General features: G+C 39.4%; 1 protein-coding gene across 12 annotated transcripts in view; it reads right to left on the reverse strand.

Moving 5' to 3' along the window:
• The window catches only part of LOC131322418 (probable leucine-rich repeat receptor-like serine/threonine-protein kinase At3g14840), a 156,536-nt gene that overhangs the window by 90,766 nt on the left and 48,213 nt on the right, over nucleotides 1–17,557 (reverse strand). Inside the window, exons 2-6 of one of the 12 annotated variants that reach the window (XM_058353742.1) lie at nucleotides 12,402–12,585; nucleotides 11,431–11,502; nucleotides 10,202–10,273; nucleotides 10,027–10,098; nucleotides 9,859–9,927 (exon numbers count right to left, since the gene is read on the reverse strand). In XM_058353742.1, coding sequence (XP_058209725.1) covers nucleotides 9,859–9,927; nucleotides 10,027–10,098; nucleotides 10,202–10,273; nucleotides 11,431–11,502; nucleotides 12,402–12,585 — 469 coding nt within the window. Of the gene's footprint in view, nucleotides 1–9,858; nucleotides 9,928–10,026; nucleotides 10,099–10,201; nucleotides 10,274–11,430; nucleotides 11,503–12,401; nucleotides 12,586–13,889; nucleotides 14,106–17,557 lie in introns of those variants that run through there. The other 11 variants (XM_058353739.1, XM_058353737.1, XM_058353751.1 and 8 more) reach the window with 11 other exon arrangements.

Below are 17,557 nucleotides of genomic sequence, written 5' to 3' on the forward strand. Positions count from 1 at the left end.
TGGGGCTGTTTTGATGATGGAAATTAAGCATTGTTGCGCCACCTTCTGGTTGCCTTTAAGAACTTCAATCCCATTTGATCCTGGGAATTTTACCATCTGGTGATAAGTCGAGGAGACTGCTCTCATCTTATGCAACCATGTCCTCCCTATAATCGCGTTATAGGAAGAAGGGACATCGACCACTAAAAAGTCCGTTCTTAGCACCACTGATCCGGCCCGAACAGGTAATGTCACTTTTCCAAGGGGCCAAACTGCTCCTGCATCGAACCCAATAAGAGGCGTTGTAGACTGTTCTAAGTCTGATTGTGCCAGGCCCAGCTTCTTGAATGCATCATAGTACAACACCTCTGTACAGCTCCCCGAGTCCACTAGAATTCTTTCGATGTCGTATTCCCCAACTCGTAGGGTTACGACCAATGCATCATTGTGGGGTATTTGGACCTCCGCCAAGTCATCGTCACTGAATGCCATGCTCTCGTTGCATGCATTAGTCTCTCGCCCTCTCTTGTTTCCCAACCGCATCACGTGCTGATCATGCTTGACCTGTCTTTGCAACAGCCTCACCTCACTCCTCGTATAAGGTGCAGCCAACCCATGTATCATATGGATCACGCCTTTAGGGTGTTGCTCGTAACCCAGTTCCATGACCTTCCCTTTCTCTTTAGGGTCCTCCTGGATAAACTCCTTGAGATAGCCTCGAGAGACCAAATCATCAAGGTGCCTCTTGTATACCTCACAATCCTCGGTCATATGGCCCCAATCCTTGTGATAACTGCAGTGCTGATTCGTAGCACGTTTTGCATCTTTATCTCCACCTAGACTTGGGGGCCATTTAAAATATGGCTGATTCTTTATTCGATAAAGAATCCTGTATATTGGCTCCTTCCAAACCGTAGTGATAGAGAAGAAGGACTTGGGGTCAGGAGCTTGCTTGTCTTTGTATGGCTCTTTCTTAGCCTGTCCGTACTCCCTTCTGTCTTTGTAAGACTTGGGTTCAGGCTTATCAACCTTTTTGGCAGGTGTCTTCTGCTGTTCGGCAACCGTCCTGCCATCCTCACGGAGTATGTCATCCTCCATTCTGGCGTGTTGCTCTATCCGTTCCATCAATTTAGCCAAGGTGGCTACTGGATGTTTATTCAATGAACGGCGCAGCTCTCCCCGAACAGGCAAACCAGTTTTGAACGTAGCAATTGCATACTCTTCACTGCAACTTTCAATCTCGTTGAAAGTTTCCCAGTACTTCTTTGCATAATCCCTGATCTGCTCGTTCTCCTCCTGCTTCATGGTAGAAAGACTCTCAAAAGTCTTTTGGGCCTTTCTGCTTGTTAAAAACCGAGCAGTGAATTCCTCCGCCAACTGCCTCCATCCTCGTATGGATCGTGGGGCCAACTTATGAAACCAGGATAAAGCCACCTTGCCAAGACTGGAGGGAAACATCTTGCACAAGATGGAATCATCCCCCTCATGCATAAACATGGCCTGTTGGTAATGTTGTATGTGAGCTACGGGATCCGTATTTGTCTCGTAAAGTACGAATGCACCGTGCTTCACTCTGCTCGGCAACCTTGCTTCTTGTAGCCTCCTTGTAAAGGGGGAGGCTGCAATATTACTCAGGGCCTTGCGTGCTGCTTCTCGTGCAGTTACTGTCCCATCCTCTTGCTCCTTTGACTTATGGGCCGAGGTCTTGACCCAATCAGCATCAGGTCTCTCGTACCTGTCTCGATGATGCTTTCTTGTGTCCTCTTCCTCGGGGGTAGAACTCCGGTCTCTGCTCTTCCTTTTTCGTGAAGAAGTCCTTCTCTCCGGTGTTCGGCTTCTACTTTTTCTTCCCCTTTTTCGTGGAGAAACTTCATGACGCCCTCTAACAGGACTTCTGCTCCCGCTTCTGCTCCTTCTTCCTCGTGAAGGAGCTTTTCTGTATGGTACCACAGCATACCTATTGCCTCTAGAATTTCTTCGAGACAGGCCAGAATCCTCCGGATGATCCCTAATTCTTTCCAATTCTCTGATCTCATGCTCTCGTTTTTTAATCAGACGAGCATACTCCTCGACTTCTTGCCTCTTCCTATCAAGAACGTCGTCACTATGGTGCACACTCCTGGAGTGCGCGATCGATTCATCCCTTTGATGGGATTTACTCCTTCTCGTGGATCTCGAAGCCGTCTCTCCATCTCCTCTATTTTTGGAGTTATGATGCACGGTAAGGGGGCGGTCCTTACTCGTGTTCTTTCTGTGCCCACCCTGGGGCTTTCTCGGAGCCCCAGGTGGTGATTTGTCCCTTCCCTCATCTAACACATCTTTTGGTTCATGCGGCGTTGCTGGAGTTACTTCCACCATGGTCGTATTTCAAAAGGGAATTCTTTCGTTTCCCACAGACGGCGCCAATTGTAGGGGGATGAAAACAATTGACGCTTCGGATCAACTGGATTGCAACGGCTTATTCGTGCCTCTTCACCGGAACCCTAGCTCGACGTCTGAACCCTAATCTGCAAAATAGACAGGGGGTGAGTGCACCTTTGCCTCTCGTGGCAAAGGCCCTCCGATGCCTTTGTTAGTATCACGTACTAGCAGTTAAACCCTAATTATCAGTAGGAAAGCAATAATAATGCAACGTATTGCGTACCTCTTTCCTCTAGGTTCACCTCATATTTATAGATCTCGTGTATGCTTGTTTCCCAAGCATCCCTGTTTCCATAGGACTCCCAACTCGTATAGGAAACCAAGGATATCAAGGACTCTCGTTTCCTTTATCAGTTTAATGGAAAAGAGTCCTTTTTAGGATTCCTTTCCTTTACTGGCCGAACATCCCATTCTCATTGGGTATCTTTCTCAGATCCTTTATTCATGGGATCTTATTCCTTTAATGGAATAACAACACTCTGGATTCTTCCAGAATGTTCCCCATGTTTCAACAATTAATTTGGGGTTGTTTCCTTGTTTGGCAATCTCGTTGCCGATCAGGCTGCCTGGACCAATGACTTCATATGTAATCTGGTCCAAGCAGTAATAAGAATGTCACTATGTGCCGAACAGCTTAGTTTCACGCCACTGGCTTCACTTGCCATTGACCTTTAACTAGTCGAACAGACTTCACAGATCAATGACTTTCCATGCTACTGATCCGTACTTCCGTTCACCATACTGTCCGGCGATGAATCCCGTCGTATTCACCTTGCACTCCTAAACATCACGTGTTCGGCGACTAAATGTCTCTGCTCGGGAACACCTCCCTACAATTTGATCGGGATTTGCCTCTATCCCTCTTATGGTCACAAAATGACCCAAGAACTTTCCTGAGCTTACTCCAAACGTACACTTCGAGGCATTGAGCTTCAGTTTGTATTCTCTCAGAATCTCAAAGACTTCCTTTAAATCAACTATGTGGTCATGTCTTTCCTTGCTCTTGACCACTATATCGTCTATGTAAACCTCCATAGTTTTACCGAGCAACTTTCTCAGCATAATCATTGCCAACCTTTGGTAAGTTGCTCCAGTGTTCCTCAAGCGAAAAGGCGACACTGTAGCAGTACAACCCTCTCGGTGTGATAAAAGAAGTCTTCTCTTGATCGGGGCCATACATGGCAATCTGATGATATCCTCGGTATGCGTCGAAGAAACTCATCCGCCCATACCCAGCTGTTGCATTCACCAATTGATCTATCCTTGTGAGGGGGAAACTACCCTTTGGACAGGCCTTATTCAAATCCGTGAAGTCCATACAGACACGCCACTTCCCATTCTTCTTTTTTACTATCATAGTGTTAGACAACCATTATGGGTTGTAGACCTCTCGTATGGCCTTTGCTTCCAGCAAACGGTCAACCTCCTCGATAACAACGTCTACGTGTTGTACGGCTGATCGTCTCTTCTTTTGCGTCACGAGCTTATGTTGTGGATCAACATTCAAATGATGGCAAATCACGTTTGCATCCACCCCAGGCATCTCTTTGGGTACCCAAGCAAACACATCAACGTGCTTTTTGAGGAATTCCACTAACTCTTCTTCTTCTTCTTTATTCAGGTTTTCTCCAATCAAGAAATACCATTTTCGGCGGGGTCTCCTCTGACATCCTCGATGGTCGGTTGCTTTGGAACCTCAACGGTTTGGACCAACTTTGCTTTCGGTGCCTTCTTGATTATAGAAATCAAGCACTGCTGGGCAACTTTTTGATTCCCTCTAATGCTTTCAATGCCATTAGATTCTGGAAACTTTACCATCTGATGGTAAGTGGAGGAAACTGCCCTCATCTTGTGCAATCACGTTCTTCCTATAATCACGTTATAAGAAGACGGTATATCCACCACTAGGAAGTCGGTTTGCTGTACTACTGTTCCTGCCTGAACAAGCAGTGTTACCTTGCCCAATGGCCAGACTGCTCCTGCACCGAACCCGACCAAAGGGGTCATTGATTGTACCAAGTCTGCCTGGGTCAGTCCTAGCTTCTTAAAAGCATCGTAATATAGCACCTTTGTGCAACTTCCTGAGTCCACCAGGATCCTCTCCATGTCATATTCCCCAATTCGTAAGGTTATGACCAAAGCATCATTATGTGGCACTTGGACTCCTCCCAGGTCCTCATCCGTGAAGATTATGCCCTCATTGTATGCTTCTTCACGTCCTCTTTTCTTTCCCAACTGCATCACATGTTGGTGGTGCTTAATATGCCTCTCGAGCAACCTCACCTCATTTCTCTTATAAGGCTGAGCCAATCCATGTATCATATGGATTATGTCCCTTGGATTTAGTACGTAATCCAACTCCATTATTTTCTCTTTATCCCTGGGGTCTTCCTAGATAAATTCTTTAAGGTAGCCACAAGAGACCAAATCATCAAGGTGTCTCTTAAACATTTCATAGTCTTCAGTCATGTGGCCCCAGTCCTTGTGGTAACTGTAGTGCTGATTCGTATCTCGCTTTGCATCTTTATCTCCTCCCAGGCTTGGGGGCCACTTGAAGTAAGGCTGATTCTTTATTCGATAAAGAACCCTACAAATTGGTTCTTTTCAAATCGTATTTATTGAAAAGAAAGACTTCGGGTCAGGAGCTTGTTTCTCCTTGTACGGCTCTTTCTTAGCCCACTCATATCTTTCCTTTCCCTGTAAGTTTTGGGCTCTGGCTTTTCTACCTTCTTCGCAAGCTCTTTGGCTTGCTCGGCAACCACCTTGTCGTCTTCTCGGAGTATATGTCATCCTCGTTCCTGGCATGCTGCTCAATCCGTTCCATTAGTTTTGCCAATGTTCCTACAAGATTCAAGTTCAATGATCAGCCTAGCTCCCCCCGAACAGGTAACCCAGTCTTGAACGTTACTATTGCATACTCCTCACTGTAACTTTCAATCTTGTTGAAAGTCTCCCAGTACTTTTTCGCATAGTCCCTAATCGGCTCGTCCTCTTATTGCTTCATAACGGAGAGACTCTCAAAAGTCTTTGGTGCTTTTTTGCTCGTCAAGAACCAAGCAGTGAATTCTTCGGCTAACTGTACGCATCCTCGGATGGAGCGCAGACCCAACTTATGGAATCAAGACAAAGCTACCTTTCCCAAACTCGATGGGAACATCTTGCACATAATTGCATCGTCTCCCTCATGCATAAACATTGCTTGCTGGTAGTGCTGTATGTGTGCCATGGGATCCGCATTTGTCTCGTAAAGGATAAATGTTCCGTGCTTCACCTTGCTCGGCAGTCTTGCCTCTTGTAACTTTCTTGCAATAGGGGGGGATGCAATATTGCTAAGTGCCTTTCGTGCTGCTTCTTGTGCAGTCATAATCTTGTCTTCTAGTCCCTTTGTCTTGTTGGATCTATTCTCTTCACAATCGGAACCAGATCTCTCGTACTTATCCCTATGGTGTTTTCTGGTCCTTTCCTCCTCAAGGGTGGGACTTCAGCTTTTGCTCCTCCTTTTTCTTGAAGAAGCCCTTCGCCGCTCTGGTGTTCGGCTTTTACTTCTGCTCCTCCATTTTTGTGGAGAAGCTTTATGTCACCCAGGAGTAGGACTCATACTCCTTCTTCTTCGTGAAGGAGCCTTCTTGTACTCCACCATGGCATTCATGCCTCCCTTGGAATTTCTTCGTAAAAGTCCAGAATCTTTAGGATGTTCTCGAATCCGTTTTAACTCTCGAATCTCATGCTCTCGTTTCTTAATCAAACGAGCATATTCCTCGATTTCCTGTCCCTTTTTATCGAGGATATCTTCACTGTTGTGCACCCTTCTCGAGTGTGCAACTGACTCTCTCCCACGATGGGACTTACTCCTGCTCGTAGATTCCGTGGCTGTCCTGCCCTCCCTATTCTTGGAGTCATCATGGATAGTTACGGGATGGCCCTTGCTCGTCACCTTTTTTCCATGTCCACCTTCGAGCTTTCTCAGAGCCCCTGGTGGAGATTTATCTTCTCCCCCACCTAGCAGACTCTTTGGGTCGAGCGGCGTCATTGGATTTTCTTCCACCTTGGTCATTTTTCAGAGGGAACTCGTTCGTTTCCCACAGACGACGCCAATTGTATGGGGATGAAAACAATTGGTGCTTGGAATAGCACTAGATTGTAACGGCTACTCATGCCTCTTTATTGGAACCCTAGTTCATCGTCGGAACACTAATCTGCAAAACAGACACGGGATGAGCGCACCTTTGCCTCTCGTGGCAAGGGCCCTCCGATGCCTAAGTTAGTATCACGTACTAGCAATAAACCCTAATTATTTGTAGGAAACTCGTATATTATTGCAACATATTGCGTACCTTTTACCTCTAGGTTTACCTCGTATTTATAGATTCATAGATGTTTGCTACCCAAGTATCCCTATCGCCCTAGGATTCCTATCTCGTATAGGAAACCCAGGGTATCTTGGATTCTCGTTCCCTTATCAATTCATTACCTTAGTCCTTTTAGGACTCTCTTTCCATAACTGACTGAACATCCCATTCCTGTTGGGTATTTTTCCTGAATCCTATATTCTTGGGATCTCATTCCTTAACGGGATACCACTGTTTCTGCACCCTTCCAGAGTGTTCCTTGCACTTGAGGTTGCTTTGTCCCAAATTTCTCCTCCTGTTTGGCCTTCTCATTGACGAACAGGCTACTTGGACTAGTGACATACGGCATCACTGGTTCTTTATCCATCCTTTGGACTGATAACTTCTCAGGAGCTCTCCTCCTATTCAGCCCTATGGCCGAACAAACTACCTGGACCAGTGACTTCACATGTCACTGTTCCTTTATTAGTCTCTTGGTCCAATAACGTCTCATGTTCACGGGACCAAGACTCCGTACGACCTTCCTGGACCAATGACTTCTCATGTCATCGGTCCACATTGTCGACCACTGTATTGCACGGCGGTTTATCTTATCTTACTTACTCTGTGGTCCCACATACCACTTGCTCGGGCCCTAATTGGGCTTGTTCGGGAATATCTCCCTATAACAAATATAAGTTAGTATTATGAGATTCTAGCTCTTCAGAAGGCTCACAAAGTGCCTAATTATCTACTTCTTGATTCTCTTGTCATAGGTGTTGACTAGTTGGATAAATAAGGGTGCATGGTTACTTTAGGCCGCTGTCCATTTCTCTAATTCAATTTGCTACAGGGATTGATTAAATTGTACGATCATTTTCAAATGGGACCAGTTGGCCAGGAAAATAAAGAATACCATAAAGTATATAAGATGTTGGTATCCATACATTATCTCTATTTTTGTTGACAGATTAATGAAATTGTTCGGAATCACCCCATTTAGATTGTTAAAGCTCAAGTCTCTGCAAGAAAAATAACAAGACGTTAAGAATCAAAATCATTTCAATTCTCAAAAAGCTGGCATATGTTTCAATTCTCACAAAGGTGGCATACTGTAGTCAACTTCAACCACAGTTGCGTCCATTATTTCACTTGGTAGTTTATAAAAGGTAAATTTCACTTACCTCCCCAGAGGTCTCTGGCAAATATAGAAACCGCCCCTCGCATTTCTGAAATTGCACTTACCTCCCCTGTCACTCTTGTCGGGTAACTTCAATTAACGAAAACTGTTATTTTACCCATTCAGTGATCTTCCATGAGGTTTGTAATAATAATAGATACCTCTCCTGGAAAAAAATTTATTTTCTTTGTAATTTCTTACACCTTTTATTTTTTTCATTCACTAACAAGTCAAGGAAAGTGATTGAATATTAAATTAACATGTTGTCAACTCTTATAACTAGACCCATAGGTGATTTATAATTGTAAGAACTTTTTAAATAGGTTTTAGATATTTAATAACTTGAACAACATATTAAGACGTCTATGTTAGTGCAAATTAAAAAGTTATGCACAAGAGTATTTTTATTTTATCTAAAATATGTTTCTCCCTTGTCTCATTTCCTTCAACCGTGGCATTTAAATTGGTGATAAAAATGAACGAGTTTTGTTTTTTCGCTTAGTTGAATCTATAAATCTCACAACATTAAAATGAATGAGGCTTGTTTCTCCCATGTTTTTTTCTATTCTTACATATGTGCAAAACTCTTTTAAGAAATTGTGATTGGGGGGGACATTAGTGTCTTTTAAATTGAGTTTAGAAAGGCATTCATGTCAAACCATCATTCTAAAAGGGTAAAATGGGTAAAAAGATTAGGTTTAGTTGGTGAGATCAGCAATTTCCGGTACTTAGTAACGGTCTCCTAAAGAATCTGCAAGCGACAACTACAGCAAAGGGAGGTTAGTGCAATTTCAAAAATGTCGGGGGAGGTTTCTGTATTTTTCTGGGAGAGGTAAGTGAAATTTGCCCTTTATAAAAATATTCTGCACAAAATGAGTGGGATGAATTCTATCTATCAATGGCTTGTTAATTATGAACTTCTGAGTGATTCGAAGATACAAACAATTCTCCACAACGCTATTGGGCAAAGGGCCTTTAAAGAGAAATTACCAGTTATATGAAATAAAAAAGTGGAAAAGGCATATATTTACTAACAATATTGTCAAGTTTGTCATTGTTCCAAGGTACTCAGGCAACGTTCCATTAATATTGCAACTCCTCAAAATCCTGTGACACAATCAAATCATAGCACTTCAAATTAGAAACAAACTGGTATATCCTTTAAAGAGGGTTCCAAAGAAGGAATCAACTTACAGTGTCTCCAGGCTTGTCAAATTATTAAGGGGGGGAAAAGATGCTTGGGAACCATTTAAATCACTGATTCTCCTGCATTTAAAAAAGAAAATAAGATCACGCATACAATATTGTGGCATGCGTAAATGCCATGGGATCAGAGGGTTCTGCTTTCACTCACAAGTTGGATAATTTTGTCAAAAGACCAATGCCAAGAGGAATTGGTCCATCCAAACCGCTACCCTGAATATCTCTGCATACATCAGGATTGAAATAGAAACGTGGTCGAGTAAATATTCTCAAGCTAAACAATCATTGAATAAATCAAAATAGGTCAAACACTCACAATCTGGTGAGATTTATCCAGTTTTGGATGAAATCTGGTATCTTTCCAATAAAGTAGTTGCTACCAATCCGACTGCATTATACTAAGGAATTAATTTAATAATTCAAAGGAATTTCAAAAGCCATGCCTAATCTAAGAATTCCAAATTGTGAATTGAAAGAAAATGAACTTACAAGTCCTTCAAAGTGGTCAGCTTTGCTAGTGTTTCCGGAAGCTCCCCGGTGAAATTGTTTGAAGTCAAATGCCTTCAACAATAAAATGTAGCCAACTAGTGAAGAATTGTTCTTAAAAATCTAGCACCAATACAATGTTATTTGAATTCCGACAAGGTGTTCTTGCTCCCATACAGACTACTGGAAATGTTAGCGTAATCGAGTATATCCAACATTGTAAAAAAATAAAATAAAAACCAAAGCCAACATGGGTCTTACAGGTTCTCTAGAGGAAGACTCCCAAGCTCTGGAGGAATGGGTCCTGACAACTGATTGAACTCCAGAATTCTACAAAAATATCAAAATTCATACCCTAAGCAACAAAATCATTCAAAATTTTCACAAGCATGAACATGAATTGAAATGGGTGAGCAGATTTTTGTTTACATATTTGCAAGCGTGCTGATGTTTCGCAGCTCTTTTGGGATTGGACCCGTTAATCGGTTTCCGACGAGGTTGCTGCATTTTGACAAATAAGGAACTAAGAACAAGAAAATCCTCAAGATGTAACGAAACATGTAAATATTCGCATAAACAGGCGTACAGAAATGGTGACACATACATGGCGACAAGTTTCGTCATGGAACCCCATTCTGGAGGGATTGTACCACTGAGGTAGTTGCGAGTGAGATCACTGTGGGAATAAGAGTGCAAATGCTTGTCAAATAAGTAAAAGTTTTTGATGGGATAATAGCATCTTTGATCCTTATCCTTTTTTTTCACCCAAATATGGGTAGAGATTGGGGTGGGAAGCTTGATTTGAGTGAGGGATCTCCTAGCTAAATTCATATTTTTACCCAAATCTATTATTGAATGGCACACTTGTAATTAATGAGTGACATACTTATAATTAATGAGAGTGAAAATAGGGATTGAAGAAAATGGGTATGAGTTTGAGTCTCCCCAAATTTGGGTGAGAAAATGGGTAGAACTCAAAATGGGTATAGCATTGAAGATGACTTTTCAGGCTTTTTACTTAAATTTTGAATATTTTGGAGACGTTCTAATAAAAGCTTAGTAAAATAGAGGAAATGAGGGCAAAGAATTAGCCAAAATTATAGTTTTGGTATTTTGTTCATTTTTTTAGTAGTTTTGCTAAAGGGTAATTAGATAATCTAAATTCATCATGCCAGGGCAGTAATGATAATTCCTGCTAGATTTAAGGGACAATCACTGAAAGGGAGGCTAGTGTACTTTCTCTAATGTGAGGGGGGAATGTATCAAACCTAAATCTTGAGAGAGGTCAACAGAATTTACCCAAATTTAAAATGTAAAAAATTAGGTAATTGATTTTCACACGCCTTTTTGTCTAAGTGCACTCAATTTTTTTTTGTCTTCATTCATGTAAAATTACAAAACTATCCTTCATACATTTTTTCCCTTAACACATGAAAAGGATAATTATGTAATTTCACATCACTACAAAATAAAAAAAAAAGGAGTGCATTTGGATAAAAGAGAGTGTGAAAGTCAATTCTCAAAAATTAAGACCAAAAAAAAACAAAAAACAAGAGAGAGAGAGAGAGAGAGAGAGAGAGAGAGAGAGAGAGAGAGAGAGAGAGAGAGAGAGAGAGAGAGAGAGAGAGAGAGAGAGAGAGAGTTGAAAAGTAAAAAACTACGACCAGAAATAAAAAAAATCACTAAAAACAAAAAAAATTAGAAAGAACTCTCAATAATTAGTCTAAAAAAATTTGACAGAAAACCATACTCCACTATATAGTACTAGCTGTATTTATGGCAAATTAATTAGATCGTACCGTTTATTATAGGTATGGCATATGGGTTACTTACATATCTTCGAGGCGAGTGAGTCTCACCAATTCTGGTGGGAGCGTGCCTTGAAGATCCTGTGCTTTCAATGCTCTGCATTTCACCAAGATTTGAGTATGTGTGATTATTGACTAGATAATTACCTGTTGAAATTGGCTAATTTGTATTGTTTTTAACATTGTTTATATATGTTTTGGTTAATACTAGTAGGAATTATCATAGAATTCGACAATGTTATCGATAGGGCTCATAAAAGATCGAAGTTATTTAAAGTCAAGTTTGTTTTGTTAAAAGCTCATTCAAGATCGACTTATTTTTATACAAACATAAGCTTCAATTATTTTGAAAATTCACTTTACCTTTGGAAGAGGCCTGTACTCACCTCGTTTGACTCATGATTTATAAAAAGATTAAATTACCAAAGATTGAATAACTTAAAGCTCATTCAAAATGAACGATTCTAAATATTTTTAGATAGGGAACTTAACGAGTTTTAGAAATAAGTTCAAATACTACTAAAACTCGTTAAGTTCTCAAGAAAAGATATCCCGTCCAAATGACTTTTGGGGTGGTGATCTTCTCGACAAAATGAACCATTTTGGTCATTGTTTAGATCCACAAAAGCTCAAGAGTTGAGAAGCATACTGAATCAAATGATCCCTCACATGATTCCTTACTTGATGCAAAACGGGAAAGTGATCACATGTTATTCAACGATCATAACAGTTTATTTTGTAAGTCTCGCATTTGTGACAAGGAAATAGAAATACTCTGATTGTCTATTTCTCTTCAAGCAAATATAATTCGAGCAAGTATTTACCGATTTTTCGATAAACTATACTTTTTGCATAGTTGTTAAAGAGTCTCATTTTGCACACATAGGAATCATACGACGGATCATCGCGATCTTGTCTTGCGACAATACCAGACTTGACTGGATCCACTCTCCAAGAAATAGAGTATGAGAGAGAGAGAGAGAGAGAGAGAGAGACATGCGAGTAATGTGGCAGACGGTGGTTCCATAGCAAGTACAGTTGACCGAATTCTCAAAACCAACTGAAACCCCAAACAGTAGTATTGGCTCAACTGTAACGGTGGAAAAAGTAGTACAGGGATCACCACTGAAATTCCAATCAGTCTTCCCCAATGTCTTCCCAATTTCCTTCAATGCTTCCACTGTAAAAAAAATTGTGTTGAAAAAAACCCACAACTTTATTGTCTTTTGATAATTTCCAGAACCAATTCACAAACAAAACTAAATATCGGATATATAAGCAGTAATTATTGTCCTATCTTATCCATTTTTGTGGAATGTGTTTTTTATCCCAAGAAAAATGATCTAATTTCCAGAAAATTATGAAAAAATAAGTTTCAAGAATCATCAACCAACCAAGTTTCCAAAAAAATTTGGGTAAATAAATCTGTAAAACAGAGTATAACATAACAATTAACGGAAAATTTCTGTTCTTTTGTTTAATGTGCTTGATTATGAGAGAAGAAAGAGAAAATTTCACGTAGACACCTGACCTTTCACACAATTCACTTGATCTTTCTTAAATTTCATATAAACACCTGAGCTTTCTAAAAACTCATCAATTCAACACTTGCCGTCACCCTTCCATCTAAAACCAAACAGAAAAAAAGTTAAGTGCTCCAATTTTTTATTTGTTTGAACCAATGCGAAGATTTTATTTTTCTGATCATTTTATCCTAAAAAATCATAATTAATTTTTTACTATAAAACTCTCGTTAGTCAGCTCTAAGAAAGTCGTATAATTAAATGTCTCTTAGGGCTAACTAACGAGAGCCTTAGAGTCAAAAAGCAATTATGATTTTTTAGGATAAAATGATCAAAAAAATAAAATCTTCGTACTAGTTTAAACGGATTGAAAATTAGAGCAATTAATTTTTCAACTAGGTATAGACCGTTTATATTAAAAAAAATATGGTTAAAAATTAAGTGCTCTAATTTTCAATCTGTTTAAACCGGTGCGAAAATCTTATTTCTCTGATCATTTTATTCTAAAGAATCATAGTTAATTTTTTACCGTAAAGCTCTTGTTAGTCAGTTCTAAAAAAGTCGTAGAATCAAATATCTCTTAGAGCTAACTAACAAGAGCCTTAGAGTCAAAAATTGATTATGACCCTTTAGAATAAAATGACCCTTTAGGAAAACTTTTATTCTTTTTATTTTACTTGGGTTGTGAAAGAAGAAAATTAAAGATATTTCTCGAGGAAATCTAGTTTCTTTTTCTCATTTTTCTTTGTTTGAAACTTGTAAAAGCCACACCAGAGAAAGGAAAGGAAAAAGAAATGGAATCTAAAACAGAGGAAAGTCAAGGGAAAGTACAACAATTTCCCCCTGTTGTATGTGCAAAGGGAAGAAAAAAAACCCGAAAAGGATATGGAAAACAATCAAGAATAAAGAAAACTTAAATTTTGAATCTCTCTCATGAATAAATGAAATTATGTTTGAATACCTTCATCAGGGGGAAGAAGAGTGGCTGCAGAGGCAAAAGTTGTGAAGGAAATGAATATTCCAAAGGCTAATGAAGCAAAATTTCGTGGGAATATCCTCATGATATGTTCCTTCAGAGAGGAATGAGAGCTTCTGTACTAGATCTTGTAGTATTTATCTGACTGTGAAGACTATGTAGTCCTATTCTTTAATACTGCCAGGTGATTACGAGGTGGGTGGGGGATTCGGATAGCTCCTTGGAAAGACTGTCATTAGCAGCGCCCCAAAGACTATGTAGTCATATTCCTTCTAAATGGTCACATTTTTCTTTTTTGCCGATCAAAAAATAAACTTAGGTCATCTAGAAGGAATTCGAGTGCCTGTTGCGCTTTGAAAAGACTGCCATTTGCAATGCGCCCAAAGACTATGTAGTCCTAAAGGTGAGCATGGTCTGAATTGGTTTGGTTTTAAAGTAAACCAAGAACCAAATCAATACTTACGGATTATGAAATTGGAGAACCAAACCAACCCACAAAAGACATAGAACCAAACCAATCCAAACCATTAAAATTCGGATTGGTTTCTGTTTTAAACCACGATTTGCTTTAAACTAAGCTATTATCTTCAAAAAATAATAGGGTAATTAGGCTTGGTAGTGAAGGAATTATAGGAATAGATATTGGAATTGGTTTTCATGTATAGAAACTTAGGAATTGGGGCGTGAAAGTTGATTGATTCTGGTGATCCAATATGCCTTTTGTGTATAATAAATTAATAATCATAGGAAATTAGGAAAGGGTTGTGAATCGTTTTATATAGAAGTTTAGTCTAAAATATCTTAGCAGGGAAGAAAAAAAACTAAATATTATGGTGAATTTAATAGGATCAACAAATTGGAAAAATAGTTGACTAAGGCAGCCATATTTATTTGGTGAATCATAATTAAATTATATATATTATACAGTTTGGATCGGTTTGGAACCATAACCGTGAATCTACAAACCAAACCATATAACACGAATTTTAATTTTTAAACCATGCTACTGAAAAACCGAACAAAAACCTTTCGATTTGGATTGATTTGGACTGGATTTGCGGTTTGACGGATTTTTTGCTCACCTTTATGTAGTCCTATTCCTTTAATTGGGGGGGGGGGGGGGGGGGGGGGGGGGGGGGGGGGGCCGCTTGGAAAGACTGGCATTTGCCGTGTCCCAAAGACTATGTAGTCATATTCCTTCTAAATGGTCAAGTTTTTTTTTTGGCCGATCAAAAAATAAACTTAGGTCATCCAGAAGGAATTCAGGTGCCTATAGCACCTTGGAAAGACTGCCATTTGCAGCGCACCCAAAGACTATGTAGTCCTATTCCTTGGTGGGGGGTGGAATTTGTGTAGCGCCTTGGAAAGACTGTGATTTGCAGCGCCCCAAAGACTATGTAGTCCTATTCCTTCTAAATGGTCAAGCTTTTTTGTTTTTTACCATCAAAAAATAAACTTAGGTCATCGAGAAGGAATTCGGGTGCCTATAGCGCGCCTTGGAAATACTGCCATTTGCAGCGCGCCCAAAACTACATCTACATATATAGTTTTGGGGCAATGTTAGGACATCTAGAACCAAAACCATGTCGTTCACATATCCCCCAAAACTTCTTCCATAATTCGTGAGGAGTCCTATTAATTGTTTTTGTAGGAATTGTTTCGGAATCTTCTGTTATACCATATGGCACTGTTGGAAACATTCAACGAGAAAGAAATCCATCCTCAAGGTTAACAGACAATCTTACCTTTACTTTAATGATAGAAGAAAATATTGATCACGCATCGATAAATATTCAAGAAGACTTGTCATTCCGAGATTCAAAGAAAGAAATGAGTAGAACTGGAAGCCATTCAATATGAACGAAGTTTCAAGTCTCTCTCTGTCTCTCTCTCTCTCTCTCTCTCTCTCTCTCTCTCTCTCATTGCATGGGTGAGAATGGATTGGTGAAGAATATTTCAGACCCACTTGCATGCATTGATTGCACGTAACGTAAGTAGTTGGGTAGCCATCTATTTTAGGCACAGTAGAAGGGGAGAACAATACTAGTTCAAATTCTAGTGCTGGAATCGGATGTTGACTCGTGAGCTGTTTGGTAAAGAGTCAAGTTACTGGCAAAAAATTCCAATCACCATGGGTCAAGTTACTGGCATAAAATTAAAATTGGTTGGTAAATAGTAGGGGTGGCAAATTGAACCCAGATCCATTAACAAACCTATACCCATCAACTAAAAAATAGACCCAACCCAACCCATTATTAATTGGGCATTAATTTGGTCAACTTAAATGACCCAATGGATCATAAAAGTAACCCACCAAAAAAAATAAAGCTGAACGGCGGAAGTCGTCTGCCCCGACGGAATCCATTTCTTATGCACGTACTCCATTGTCCAGGAATGAAATGATTCTCTCTCTCTCTCTCTCTCTCTCTCTCTCTGTGTAGCGTTTACTCAATGCTTATGTGTTAAATCACTCGCGTCCAAATATATTAGTCCTGCATAGGATTTGGATTAAAAAGTTAAGTGACTTATTTTTTTGTCCTTATTCAAATCTTTTTTGCATTTTTTGTTTTTGCGTCAAATTTTTGTGACTTATTAATTTGTTTCGACGACAGGAATCGGAAAAGTAAAAAAAATTGATCGAAACTTATAATTTTTTGAATAAAGACAAAAATAAGTCAATAAGACAAAAAAAAAATTTACTTATTCTTGTCTTTTTGAAAAAATTTATGAGTTTCGATCATAATTTTTTACTTTTTCGATTTTTCTCAACGAGACCAATCACTAAGTCACAAAAATTTAACGCAAAACTATCAAATAAGAAAAAAAATTGAACAAAGACAAAAAAATTCGATTTTTCTCGGAACGGGCTAATTTTGATTTTGATCGAATGGAAAATTCAACTTATCATGAATGGAAAGTTGGCTTGTTTGTGGTTTGTTCTTTTATCCTTATTCAATTTTTTTCGCATTTGTTTGTTTTTCATTAATTTTTTTGTGGATTATTACTTCGACACGACAGGAGGAATCTAGAAAGTAAAAAATTATGATCGAAACCTAAAAAGTAAAATTTTTTTGAATGAAGACAAAAATAAACCAATTTTTTCGTCTTTATTCAAAAAAATATGAATTTCGATCGTAATTATTTACTTTTTAGATTCTTCTCGTCATGACAAAGCAATTGTCATGACCCAAAACCTACCTTGGAAGTCGTGACCGGCCAAGCGGGTGTTAAGCCGCCAAAGGCCTGCTCATATTCTAGTTTAGGGATTTCTCGCTTCATTGTCATTATAAAGCATATAAGCAAAGTATGCGGAAGCATAGAATAAATAACATAATCCCAGAGCTTCTAAGTGTACAAGTATAATAAATACAAACCATTAGACACCACTTGATTCTCCACAGTAATTCTAACACTTCAATCGGCCCACAACTTGCTATCTACCTTAACCTGAAAAATTGGAAAAGGTTTTCATAAGCCGAAGCTCGGGTGAGAAATGTATACCAAAATTACAAGTTTGACCATGGAAATACTCCACATTATAAAATAGTTCAGAGCAACATTTCAAATATTTCGTTGACCATCCAGTACATGTATTTTTGTCCGAAAGCTCATTTCTTCGGTCCAAGAGATGGACCTTTTCATTTCATTTTTCT

This window comes from Rhododendron vialii, chromosome 4a (genome assembly GCF_030253575.1).
Source record: "Rhododendron vialii isolate Sample 1 chromosome 4a, ASM3025357v1".
Lineage (NCBI taxonomy): Eukaryota > Viridiplantae > Streptophyta > Magnoliopsida > Ericales > Ericaceae > Rhododendron > Rhododendron vialii.